This window comes from Falco peregrinus, chromosome 5 (genome assembly GCF_023634155.1).
Source record: "Falco peregrinus isolate bFalPer1 chromosome 5, bFalPer1.pri, whole genome shotgun sequence".
NCBI lineage: Eukaryota > Metazoa > Chordata > Aves > Falconiformes > Falconidae > Falco > Falco peregrinus.
The window spans coordinates 25,654,853-25,668,607 of record NC_073725.1 but is presented as its reverse complement, the minus strand read 5'-3'; the positions used below and the strand labels follow the sequence as shown (position 1 = coordinate 25,668,607).

General features: G+C 37.2%; 1 protein-coding gene across 7 annotated transcripts in view; it reads left to right on the top strand.

The window, feature by feature from the left end:
* Nucleotides 1-13,541, top strand: part of LOC101913733 (solute carrier family 12 member 7-like) — a 77,532-nt gene extending 63,991 nt beyond the window's left edge. For 4 of the 7 annotated variants that reach the window (XM_055804043.1, XM_055804046.1, XM_055804044.1 and 1 more), the window contains 7 exons: nucleotides 71-240; nucleotides 392-523; nucleotides 2,247-2,354; nucleotides 5,330-5,446; nucleotides 7,661-7,842; nucleotides 11,971-12,104; nucleotides 12,563-13,541. In XM_055804043.1, coding sequence (XP_055660018.1) covers nucleotides 71-240; nucleotides 392-523; nucleotides 2,247-2,354; nucleotides 5,330-5,446; nucleotides 7,661-7,842; nucleotides 11,971-12,104; nucleotides 12,563-12,654 — 935 coding nt within the window. In that variant the 3' untranslated portion in view covers nucleotides 12,655-13,541. Of the gene's footprint in view, nucleotides 1-70; nucleotides 241-391; nucleotides 524-2,246; nucleotides 2,355-5,329; nucleotides 5,447-7,660; nucleotides 7,843-9,169; nucleotides 12,105-12,562 lie in introns of those variants that run through there. The other 3 variants (XM_055804047.1, XM_055804045.1, XM_055804048.1) reach the window with 3 other exon arrangements.
* The last annotated feature ends 214 nt before the right edge of the window (nucleotides 13,542-13,755 follow it).

Sequence of the window (13,755 nt, the reverse complement as noted above, 5' to 3'; positions counted from 1 at the left end):
TTGAATGTAGAAGAAAAGCTGTGAATGGTAACTAGAAGTTCTTGATCAGATGTCTTGCTTTCCCTTGCAGACACTGTACGAGAAACAACAGCAGCTCAGCAAGCACTGTTGGTGGCTAAAAACATTGACTTATTTCCAACAAATCAAGAACGATTTACTGAAGGAAACATAGATGTGTGGTGGATTGTCCATGATGGCGGTATGCTGATGTTACTGCCTTTTCTCCTTCGACAGCACAAGGCAAGGACAACAGAAAACGCCTGGGATTTCATTTTCTAACAATGAATACCTCTATGAGTTTCTAATGAAACACCCTTTCACCTTGATGGAGTTACTCATGGTGATAGCAATCAATTGTGTTAAAAATTTTTATAATGTGTCTTTTTGATAGGTTTGGAGAAAATGCAAAATGCGTATCTTTACTGTGGCTCAAATGGATGATAATAGCATTCAAATGAAGAAGGACCTTCAGATGTTCTTATATCATCTTAGACTGAATGCTGAAGTAGAAGTTGTTGAAATGGTATGTTACTGCATGGTTTTCGGGTTTTTTTAGATGCAATTGAGACTAAATTTGGAAAATGGACTTAACGTTTTTGAAACTAAGAGATGTTAGCCCAAACGTGCAAAGGGAAAGACTGCGGGCCCACCAAGAACAAGAAGTTTTTTAAAGCAATGTTATCTTACGATGTCACAGTGCTAGTGTATGTGGTAGTGAGCTTAATAGTTTTGTCAAGTAGAGTTGAGCCATTTTGGTGTATTAATGCCTGCTTTATTTGCGAGGACTAGTCCATAGGGATAGTTCATTCAGGTAGGAAAAAACTTGGAATTTTAGCAGGCAGTGAAATGGAAGGCTGAATGTGCTTAATCTAATAAGCCATGGCATCCAGCATGAGCAAGGATGAACAAGTCAGTCTCCAGCTGCTGTGTGATTATCTCTCCAGAATAAGGAATCTCCAGGCCCCCATGAGAGTATGTCAGTTGTTTTTTGGTGTTGCCAACTTCTTTGGCACTGGAGAACAAGATAGCAACATATAGCTACAAGTTCCCAAGTCAATTATTGAGAAAATTAATTTTGTAATTTTTTTCCTTTTTTAAATACTGGTCATAAACTGCTAAAGAAAAGGGCTAAAGCCATATTCTGTCTAGACCCGCTTTGTTTGGCAGCTAAGGAAGAACTTCAGGACTCAAAGGTGACTAGCATAGTGTCCAAAGTAAGACAGAAAAACCCCATGAAACTCCCCCAGCCAAAGCAAAACCAAAAACCCACCACCTTTTAAACTCATTTTGAAGTGCGTTGAAGAAGGTGAGTCAGCTGGTTCAAAAGAAAATCCTACCACCAGTTCCTGGAATGAACACAACCTCTCAAAAAGATTTATCATGCTATTCAGGCGTAAAGCAAACTTTATGGAATCATTTAAATTATGAAAAAAATTACTTACAAAAAAATTGGTTAGTATTTTGAACTAGGAAGTAAGAGAAATCCTTTCATTTAATTTTGTTTTTGTTTGCTTAGAGTACTGAATGTAAAAGACTAAATCCTGTGGCACGTGCAGGTGAAAGAAGACAGAGTACCATTAAAAAAAGGCTCAGCCTTGGTTGGGTTTTGAGCAGAAGACAGTATAGGAAGCACAATGAATTCTTATGCAGGTCATATTTAACCCTGAGATTCTTCCAAAAGATCAGAGACATGTTAAGAGTCAGTGACAGCACAGATGACTGCTATAGTTTTTTATGTTTTATTTTAGCTTAGTGCTGATGTGAGAATATATGTTGGAGTTTCTTCATAAATGCTCCTGTTGCTGAACCTTTCTCACTGGTGAAAGGGCAATGTGTTATTTTGTGGCTCTAGACATTTTTTGAGCAAACAAGTATGCACACATGCTCAGGAGGCAGCGATGCAGACCCGTTTTAAATAAGCGCTTTCAACCCTTTCTCACTTCTGCAGCTTAGTCGGAACAGAACGATGGAAAGTCTGTCCCGAGTACCTCACATTTAGATAAAGATAAAAATCACATTGATGTTGGTATAGTAGGATAGTTCATTGTATGAGATTTGCTGTTTGGAGATGAATTTTAAGAATGAGGACAGACAGAATTGATGGGTTATATGCTTGGGATTTCTCTAATGCTGTAAATATGTCCAAGACTGAATGAATGCAGGAATGAAGGTGGTACACTGGCTCAATGTTGTTCTTCTGAGTAGTACTTTTCTTCTGATATTTCTAATGCCAATGTCTTTTGCAGTTTGAAAATGATATTTCTGCGTTCACATATGAGAAGACACTTATGATGGAACAGCGATCTCAGATGCTAAAGCAGATGCAGCTATCAAAGAATGAAAGGGAAAGAGAGGTAGGAACTTTGGCTTGGCAGAGATGTTCTGTGAAAAATCAGAAAGTAGCGTTTCTTGTCTGTGGCTTCTAATCAATTTTTTCTAACTAGTCAAAATCTTTTATAACTGCATTCTGTGTTAGTTTCTCTACAGCAGGTTTCACGTGCAAGGTTATAATAATGTGGGGGAAAAAGAAAATCCTTTTTTATTTGAACAGGTGTTTAGAGTTTTCCTGTTCTTGTTAAGATTAGTGCAAGTATTTACTAGCAAAGCATTTGAGCATCAGTGTGGACTATATCCAGAGCATTTCAAAACCTGATATACATCAGTAGCTAACGTTGATGGTTACTCAGCTGGGCTGATGAGATTTGACTTGTTCTTATTCAATTCACAACAACTGTTTTTTAGTTTCTGCGTTATTCTGAATGGTTTATGTATCAACTAATTATTGTTTCTGGAGCCAACTAACCTATAAAGCTATGCTATCCAGTGGGAAAGCTGTGTGCGCTGCTCCCCTACCCTTACTAGTCCCTGGTGGTATTTTGCACGTTGTAGTGACAAGCTTCACGCAACTGTATTTTCATGAATATTTGTAACTTCAAAATTTTTTTTTGTTTCTCTTTTGGCTTGTGCTTCTACCCCCTCATTTACCTGGTTAACTGTCCCGTTATTATCAACACTTCTTAGTGATGTAAAAGATACTGAATGCTTTGGCTTTGCTATCGCTTACAGTGATTTCCCTCCCATGCCAAGTAAGAGATCTCTACTACGTTTAACTGGTCATTTGTAAAATAACTAGAATTTTTTATTATGGCTTTTTTTCTCTACTGATAATTGTAACACTTTTTATGCCTAAATTTTTCTCGTGTTAATCCTACAAGTCCATGCAGGCTTTTGTTTTTTTTATCTCTCCTTATTTATTCTTATTTCTGTTTTGCAGGATTTTTTTAAAGCTCCTAAAGATGCCTTATATTGCTGCAGCACTGTGCTGCTGTAAATCCTTTCTTCCAATGTGTGTTACAGTAGTTCTCTTTTGATCTGAGCCTGCCTAACACCTTTTCAGTAAAACAAGCTCTTCTGTACTCCTTACTCAGTGTTTTTAAGGTTTTTTCCACATTTTGTTATTGAACACTGGTATTTTTCCAGTGGATTTTGTGTGGCTTAATCTATGGCAGGTTTTTAAGGATTTAACTTTCTCATGAATGCTTTACCAGTAGCCCAAGGACCTAAGGCTCTGTAGTCTATAGCATGTAAATTGTAGCGGAGACAGAATAATTTCTTCTCAGCTCTGTGAGTTGGTCTAAATCTGCACTGCTTCAGAGTGCTGTTTGCTTGCAAATTTTAATTTCTTCCTACCCCACCCCTGGTTTTGTTTTTTTTAATAGTTTTCGTTTGTTTTCTTGTTTGTTTTTTTTTTAATTACTCACTCTTACCTGAACGTAGCCATCACCATTATAGCTTCAGTTTTTTCCTTTGTATCATGCAAGGTAAAACCTGAGATGTTCAAAATACCACTGAATTTATTTCATGGTCTTAAGTAAAATCCTTGCTAATTCCAAGAACATCTAGTACGTACTTCCTGCCTTGTCCAAGAATAAATGCCATATCCATCTGTTGTTTACGATTTCAGTATCTTAATCTACCTTGTTATCTTATACTTCCATCAGAAAATGTCTAGCTATGCTTTCACTTCCTCTGGAGCTGCAAGTTGAATATATGCACTCAGTGTGACAGGTCGTCTTCTCTTAAATGAGCCAAGCCATCCCCTCCAGTTTTATGATGACCTCCAAAGTATTTTTCTCATTAGTATCGCTAGTTCAAATCAGCATTGCTTTTATTCTCATTATCTGTCTCCAGCCATTCAAATATAAACCTGATATTCCAGCTTTGAATGGTGTTTGTTACCATGAAGATCAGTTTTTTTAACTTCACTTTCATGCTTGTACCTCTTCAAACCAGGCTCTGACCTTCCTGAAGGGGAAAATTTGGTTTTGTACAGCATTCTTTTGCTGTTTCCCTTGTAGGCATGCTCTTATCCCTGAGGAATCACCCTTACCCTCCCGTTTTCTGTCAGTTTTTTAAAATGGAACTTTATTTGATCTTGCGCCTGGTTTTTCTTGTGGAACTGAGGCAAAAGAACTCAACAGATTTTTGTTTCCTTTTTTGAGAAAGCTGGTTGATTTGCTTCCATTCAAGTGTAAATATAACACATGCATGCGAAGCAACTTGGGTGCAACTGCCAAACATTTATTTATTTGACTTTGACAATAGAGCTGCAGAAACAAAACGTAGAGCTTTGTTCACTTCCTTGCTGCCCTTCCTGGTGTTCATTGGCTTCCTTCTGTGGCTAGTCCTGAGTAATAACTGTTGGGCTGGGCACTGGTATTGTTGGACCTGTGGGAAGGCAGCCACCCATCCCACTGCTCTTTTGTGCTGGGTTGTGCAGGGAGAAGGCAGCATCCATCCCACCGCTGTTTTATGTTGGGTTGCGCAGCACCAGTGCTGCTGTTAGGTAAGATTGGCAGAAATGTGGGTGCATGTAGGCGAGGCGCACAATTATACTTTGTACATCACTGGGAAATAAATTGGTGCTTAGAGATGGAAAGCAGCTTTCTCATCTGCTTGAATTTTTTTTATGCTATTGATTGTAACAGAATAAAATAAATTCATCTGAATCATCATGTATATGATGGGATGTGACCCTCACAAACAGGGGAATATTAGAAGTTCCCATATAGACTAAAGGATTAAATTCATCTCATGTTTTCACAAGTCTCTGTAAAAAGCAGTAACCAACTGCTAAACATCCAAAACAGCACCCCATAGTATATATAAACAAGTGACGTTTGTGAAAATAAAGCAAGTTTATAACAAGCTGTGATACCGAATCTCATGTATTTAAATGAAGACAACTTTTATTTTGAATGATATGATCATCTGCTTTTTTCTGTAGACTGTTGTGGTTTTTTTGTCCTCGGTAACGTTTTTGTCTCAGATTCAGAGCATCACTGATGAGTCTCGAGGCTCAATCAGAAGAAAAAGCTACTCCAGTCCACAGTCCATTGGCCAAGATGCGCAGGCACTGCTGACTAATGATTATCGAGAGGAGGAGGTAGTTGGACGTAGTACTGACTAGATATACTTTCCCATTGCAACACTTGGAGTGCCACTATTGCAAACTGAACTACAAATGAACAACTTGATCATTCATTGTTACAGAATAGTTCTTCAAAGATTTTAATTTTTACTGTAAATTCATTATCTTACTCTATATTTTTTCCTCTGGATGATGCTTCTGTGACAGGAATTAACATCCTATTTTTCTCACACCTATTTTCCATAGAAGAAACACTTGTGTTTCTGAGAATGCCTGTTTTACTTAAGAGCCAGAAGCAAGGATATTTCTCTGCCTCCTATCTTTTAAAGTCTTAATAGCGTGTGTTTCATTAATAAGCATATTTCATGCTTTCACAAAGCATTGCCTTCCTTTATTATTCCTTTATTGAAGTACTGAAGCTTTTCGGAGACCATATAGATACACTAGGGGGACGTCTATGCTCATTCACAAGCCATTATTAACCCATAAATGTCATTAGTATTTTCTTAGTGGTGAGTTGCAAAGGAAATGAACTAATGTGATTAATGGCTTTAGTGTACACTTGAAGTGTTGCTCATATCTAAAGATGTGTAGCCTAGTTTGTAGAAATGCTGTAATACCTTTGTGTTTCTCTTTCCTCATGAAGTGTGAGAAGAACATGTTGTGTTCCATATAATTAATTTAGTATCAAAACAGCACTAACAAAAATGTGCTTTTGTTGTCTTTGCATTATCATGAATGTGTGCTATAGGTCCATTTTTTCTCTTGGCTCACTGTCTTTCTAAAAATGGCAAACTGTCTTTCACTGAAGCACAGTTGTATTGGACTCATCTTACAGTGGTTATTTCAAAATTTTAGCTCGTTGGATACTGCCATATGGCACGTATGCTATCTGCATGTATTTGTAAGCTTTTTCCATTCTCAGGATAGAACTGTATTCATGGTAACTTCTGATTCATGGTCTTGACTTGTTTAATCTTCTATGGAGATACGAAGGCCATCAAACAAATAGATAGTTACGTGAGCCTCAGAATTGAGCTCTAGGTTTTGGGAATCTACAAGAACAGGGACTTGGAGAAATTAGGAGAAATACAGAAACTTAAGCATTTACGAACAGCTGCAACTGCAGTTTGTGAACCACTAGGGGAATTGCTGTTCAGAGATAGAAAGTAGTTTTCTCATCTGCTTTGATTTTATTAATGCTTTTGGTTGTGACCTGAATGAAATTGCTTCTTTTGAGTCATCACGTATATGGAGGGACGTGACCATCACTAGCGTGATAATTGAGGTTGCCGAATAGAACAGGAGCTTCAACTCATGATGTAACAAGTCTCTGAAGACCCTTCAAAACTGCTAAAGATCTTAAACAAACAAACAAAAAACCCTCCCAAATGCCAGCCCCCTGAAAACAACACACCAAAACACAAAAACAATCCTCCCCCCATACCAATTCACTTATGATTTTAAGTCTAAGGTACTTTGTGTTGCTTTTGATGGGAATACAGAAGTGTAAGGACAAGGTATTATGAGAGAGAGTAAGTAAATAACATACGTTAAATATTTTTCTTTCCTCAAGAGGAGTGAGGGGAATGGGAAATGGAGAACACAGAAGTGCATGTACAAGTGGGAACAACAGTACTGTGTTCCTAAAGTTATGATTTCAGCTTCTGATATTATAAGTGATGAGAGGGCCCCTTCATGGTTAGATTGATTGGCTTTTGTTATGTGATATGCACCTGCATGCATAAAGGAATGTAGCTAGCCTTCAATTTGGCCTGTCCAGCCTTGTGTTACTGGGACCATGAGTCACACTGGTAGTTCAGCTAAAGGCATGTGTAATGGTCAGTGTTCATGACAGTATCTGAGAAAATAGTAATGTCACTGATGAAGCATGAGAGCATGGGCTTTCATGTTTTTCACTAGCAAAAAGCCATGGTGTCAATGAAGTACCCTCTGGCTGGATTCAGCCTCACTTTTATTTAATGACAAAAATAATGTCCAGCCCAGATATAATCCTGCAAATGTAAACAAATAACTACCTTTTAACAAGCAGTTTCCTTTAGTGATGAAGTCAAAACAGTCTGATATTTGCCCACAAAGTAAGGTGAATTTTTCTGTGCCTTCCTTTGTTCCACTGCTGTGAAATTCCTTTTCAAAATTTTAATGAAATATAATCTACAAGTGCTCTTTTTGGCTGAATCTTGGGGTGATTGATTGTTTTGTCACCAGGCTCAGCTGATCCATGATAGAAACACTGCCTCGCACTCAGCTCCAGTGGTCAAAGCAAGTGTGGCTGCTGCTGTGCCAGAAAAAGTGCAAATGACGTGGACTAAAGAAAAATTTGTAGCTGAAAAGCATAAAACCAAAGATTCAAATGTGTCTGGCTTTAAAGATATTTTCAACATGAAGCCGTAAGTATACCTGTGATGTTTGGAGTTTTGTATTTGATTGTGTGTATTGTAGTGGGGTGGGGGTTTTTTGTTGTTGTTCTGGGTTTTGTTTTTTTAAGAGATTAAGATGTGTATTTAAAGTTTAGAGTACAAATATGCTTTTTCCATGCAGTTCACTTAGATGCCATTCTTCTGAAACTAGCATGGACTTGGGTGGAACAACAATGGCTGTAAAGTGTCATTCAAAAGAATGTTGAGTTTACAGCTTAGTCTGCCATATTTAAGCATTTTAACATCTCTGCTTTCTGGTAGAGTTTAGAAGTTGTGAATGAAGCTTAATGGTAACTTCTGTTTTTCTCTCTTCCTGTGGGTAACAAATTGCTGTGTATCATTTCCCTGCCTCATTTACTGTGTTTTGTTGGGGTGGAGAGAGTACCAAAGATGCAGATAAGACTCTTCCAAGACATTTAGCTTATGTGTTAGTTTTCGTTTGTTTTTGAGGGGGGGTGTGTGTGTGTGAGTGTTTGTGAGTTGTTTTTTTTTCTTTTTTTTTTTTTGGAAACAGAAATTCGGCCCTCATCCTGTAAATAAAAGCAATATAAAATTTGTGCTTATAGGTATGTCTTGTTATATTAGTGTTTCCCGTTGAAATATTCTTTAATGTCTTTCTCTTAAATAGAGGTGACTTAATAGATAAGAGATACTACCTATGTCAAGCCTGATGTAGACACAAAACCTGTGACAGAAAGGTGGCAGCTTGTTTGCTTCTGCATGTTGTGATTCAAGCACATACATGCATCTTTTCCAAGTTTTGAAAGAATGTGGTTAAAGCGTGGCCTGGACTATTTTCTGCGTATGCCCAAAGCAAAACTGTGAATGTCAAGGGAAATTTTAATATCTAAAGGAAATCTATCTTAAATCTAGGGCTCGTAGACAGTAGCATTAGAAGGTATGATTAGAATCAGCACCTTCATCCTAAGTTGTTTTGAGGATTTGCTCTGAGCTCTTTAGAAACAGTTTGTCTTCTGCAAACCACAAACATTTATATCGCTCATGCTCTAAAGCACAGTTTTTGTTCTGGGCTGCATTAGATGCTAATTTTTTATTTTATTTTATTTATTTATTTGGGGGGGGGGTAACATCTTGGAAATACTTCCTGTTACTACTTTAGAATTGTGCAAGATACAGACTTAAGATATTATTATTTCAAAACTGCTATGCGTGGTTGGGGGTGGAAATTACAGTTCAGACTTGGTGTGCCTGTACAGTATATTAATATTGTTGAATTTAAAATGTACCTGATGGTGTAAATATTTTTTCCCTGAATATTTGCTTCCCTTCCACATAGAGAATGGGGAAATCTGTAAGTCCAAGTTTCATTTCACTTAAGCAATGTAGGCTGTTCCCTGGTTCTTGTGGTCTTGTATGTTGTATGTGTGTTACATGAGTTGCACTGTGTATATTCCTTTGTGCCTTTGTTTATATACTGTCATGATGCATTTATCACTGAAAAAATATTCTTCATGACTTGTTAATGTTTTCTTCTAAATATTATCAACTTTCCAGTCGAGGTAAGTCACGTAACATGTATTTTAGTTTCTGTAAGTATATAAAATTTGATAGTACTCCTCTGCACCAGTGTAATATTTAGTTTTCTAATTAACTACATTAAAAAGTAAATACATTTCTGTTCTGGAAAAATAGCCCCCATTGCGATATAAATACTTGAACAATAAAGCTGAATTTGTTTACAGAGGGAGCTTTCATACTTTGTCAAATGCCAGTTCTTGCCTCCCTTTCTACTAACCCATGCATGTGTAGGAATAACACAAGGTCGGATATATATTGGATATGACCGCATACAAAAATATGACACTCCATCTCTCTTTGTTCTTGGGTGGAACTGACTCTTGACTGCTCTGCTTTCTTTTCCGGAGCCCACTGTTACCTTCATTTGTCTAACAAATTTAGTTTCTTACGAAAATTTAGCTTATTTTGTATACTATGTGTGATTTCGGTTCTTCCAGTGCTTGAAGGCTAAATGAAGTTAGTCAGCCTGGGTTCACGTTGTACACAATATACCTTTAGTTAATTTGAGCCTTTATTTCAGTGCTTAGTTCTTGCCGCTTCATCACAAATTTATATCCTCCTTATTTCCCTTTGCATTTTATCTTTAGTTTTACAATGTTTCTACTTCAACATTTATACACCTCTTCAACTACACACTATTGCTTCTCCCTTCGTAGTTCTTTGGTCTTCTCAACCCACTGTTCTGCTTCTGAAAAGCTGAGCTTCACGTATTCTTTTGTTCCATGTATAGTTTTTGTACAGTTGGTTCTTAGGACAGATGGCCACTGTGACAGAAAATCCTCCAGGAGGGACTGATAAACTCAATTTTGGAAATGTTGTGGTCTTGGGGGAAAACACCAGGAGTGGGGAGGGGAGTAGAGAGAATCAGCTGAAATGGATGTGTCCGGTCTCCACTGGCTACTAAACTTCAGGCCACATGCTTTTTTTTTTTTGTTTTCCTTCCACTTCCCCCTAATTGTCCCTGCAAAATCAAGGATGAAAATGCAATATGAGACATGCTACACCTGATACTATCCTCTTAATGGCTATTCCCTTCATAGAAAAAAAAAGGGGGGGGGGGCTTAGTAGAACACAAGTATGTATGCTCCCTGCATTCTCCATCTTGGTACCCTGTGTTTAAATGAATCATCTGTATCTGGCTGCTGTTCTCAACTCTATGCTTACTTACATAAACTGAGGGTAGCCTCATATTTCTAGAAGATTCTAGGATTAAGTGTTGGTGTGGTCCCCTGAAGAGACCTCTAGTAGCAGAACAAAGTTGTGCGTTTCCTTTTATGAATTTTGGCTTCCTAAATCTGGGAAAAGAGATCTCTTTAATTTCCATTGTTTACTTGAGCTGAAACAGTGCTGAGGCTTGTGCTGCAATTTTGATTGCTGTCAGTGGAATTCAGAAGATGCCAGACTTGATCAGGCATTTCAGAGGATGCCTTATGTCCTGCCGCTACTAATGTGCCAGTCCTCCCTCTGTAGGACAGTGTGTGAGCCCAGCGGCGCAGGGTGCTGTTGTACTTTTACTGTGAGACCAGTAGTGACAGTGCTAAGAAAACTGCGCCAGGTAGAGTGATCTGAGTGTCTTATACCAGCACACTGGTATCTGTCTCCGTTCTTGAGATGTGCTGTCACCTGGTGCTTCTGAGCTTCCCTTTGAAGTGACTTGTTTCACTTGTAAAGAATCTACTTTTGGGCAGCAGATCTTTTGGATAAATGGGCTTGCTTAGGTAGAGTCTGAATATTTCTTTTGCACTGCAGCATATGACTCATTTTCAGTCTTGGCTAGTTTTACACAGATGGCAGTTTCTCAGGGACTGTGAGGGAACTGTTCTTTTGTTTTGTTCGGAAGAGAACTGAATCATCCAAGGTGGTTCCTAAAATAAGGAAATCTCTGAAGTCCTAGCAATTTTTCCCTTTTGCGCATAAATTTACAAGCAAAGCAGTAGTTAATACTGATAACATAGAGGCAGAGGCTCAGTTGCAGTTCATTGCTTACTGCCTTACTACTGTGGCATGAGAAACTAGTAATTTTTTTCATAAATTTTATACTGTTTCTAAATTTTCTTAACCAGACATAAAATAATCTTGTAACGTTTCCAAAGGAGCATGAGGGAAGTCCTGTACTGTACAACATAAATGCTGCAATCTTTGCATTGCATTGCTGTAATTCCTTTGGGATTTCTTGTACAACTCCAGTTACATTTTTGTGTAATTCAATAAACTGGATTCTCAGTGGTTTTGACTAAATTTAAATAGAAATCAATTTCTATTAAGTTTTTGCATCATCTTAATAAAAGATAACTGAGAATTGGAGGATTTGTGCATTTTGGCAGTCCACTTAGATTTGCTTGTATTTCAGAGTTAGATGTTCTTTTCAAAGGAAAAAAATCTTTTAAACCTAGGTATTGTATTTTCTCAAATGTTTTTTGAATGAGTACAAATACTGGTGTCCATGAAAATAGCTTATTCTGCATTATATATATTAAACTTATACATTCAAATACATAACGTATAATTCAAATGCACAAGTATTGTGACAGTACTAAAAGATGTTTGTTTGCATGCTAGGAATCAGTCAAATGTAAGAAGAATGCACACAGCTGTGAAGCTCAATGGAGTAGTGCTTAATAAATCACAGCATGCTCAGCTAGTTCTCCTGAATATGCCTGGACCTCCTAAAAACAGAAAAGGGGATGAAAACTGTATCCTCTGTTATACTGCTTCTGTATTTCTTGAAATTGGGAGGGGTTTTTTAGTGATTGTGCAGTTGTCCACTTGTTGGGATAAGTATTAGTAATCATGGTAAGCGTAACTTTCACTTTAAGAAAATTACTTTTGATTCCACAGAGTTTTAAGAAATGTTGATAGTGGTTTATTTTTTTTAATTGATGTAAAGCATTCCCCTGTATTGAACTTACTCTGAAATCTCTATATTTTCCATAGGTGAGTAGGTCAGAACTAGGAACTTTTCCCTAAATTAGGCCTTGCTTCCACTTGAGCCAAGCAGGTGGATTAAGCAATGGGACAGTAAAGGGAAACAGGAAAACTCCTTGATCAAATTGTTGAACTTGATTTCTGCATTACATGTCAGGCTTCTTGTGAGATTAATGGCTATTTTGTTTCCTTTCTGAATAAATTCCTTGACTTAATGGTATTTCAGACATGGAGTTCTTGGAAGTTCTGACAGAAGGTCTGGATAGAGTTCTCCTAGTTCGAGGCAGTGGACGTGAAGTGATCACCATTTATTCTTAACCCGTTTGCACATTTTATTCAACAGCCTCCCACACCCCAAATGAGAAAACAAAGTTATTTGCCATAATTTGAGGAGCTTCATTAGGAGTTCTAGTGCATCGAAAATTAGCTTGCAAGCTGAATCTTCTGATGTGTTCTGGTTTTTCTATTAAAGAAGTTATATTTAAATTATATTTTAAGAAGATAGATTTATGTAGATAGAAAACATTTCTGTAGTGCATTAATGAATGGTGGTTGGGTTAGGATATTTATACATAGCATATTCTGACACTTGTTAAACTGTGGTGAAGCACAAGAAAAGAAATAGTAATGCAATAGGTTTTTTTAACCTATAGAAATGTAAGCAATTTTTCATTATTTTAATCTTTGTTCTGTATCTAAATAAAAGGGAAAGGTTTTAGGAGACATTGGCTTCCTCCCTTACCAAAATGCTGCTATATTGCTTCTGTTGGGATTAGGCCTAGTTCAGGAAACTTCATTCAGAAATGTATACAACTACTCAAATTTGTATATTATGTGCATAAAGTTCACCATTTGCCACACATTTTATATAACATTTCTCTAATTAAAATACTTCATCAGATAGCTGAAGCCTCCAGGTGATGGTAACAGTAAATAGACAAGTTTTGTGGGTATTTTTTTTTCCCCCATGAACTACTGGCTGTTAGTGTATTGCATAATTATACCAGTGAAACCTAAGAGCATCCAGCTCCCAGGAAGGCTATGATGCAGTAACTCCACCTGTTTGCAAATATAATTGTAACAATTGATAAACCACAGCAAGTTGGTTAATGAAGTACAGTCTTGTTTTCAAATATGTATATTTTGAAAATGTTGTATGTATGTGCTGCTGTTTAAAATAAAATCTGCTTTTCTGAACTGAACAACTCTTAAGTGTGCTTCATTTGTAATCCTTGAACAGTTTAGCTTGGGTGCTCAATGGAAATGTCTTGCTTCTGTCAGAATTCTGTCCCTTTTCAGACACTGATAGTTCTGTAAGTGTTGTTTTAAGACCTAAAGTGTTCATTGGGTAGCAGGAGATTACTCTAAAAAGAATGGTTTTATTTAAACATATATTGATTGTATTATAATAGTTAATAT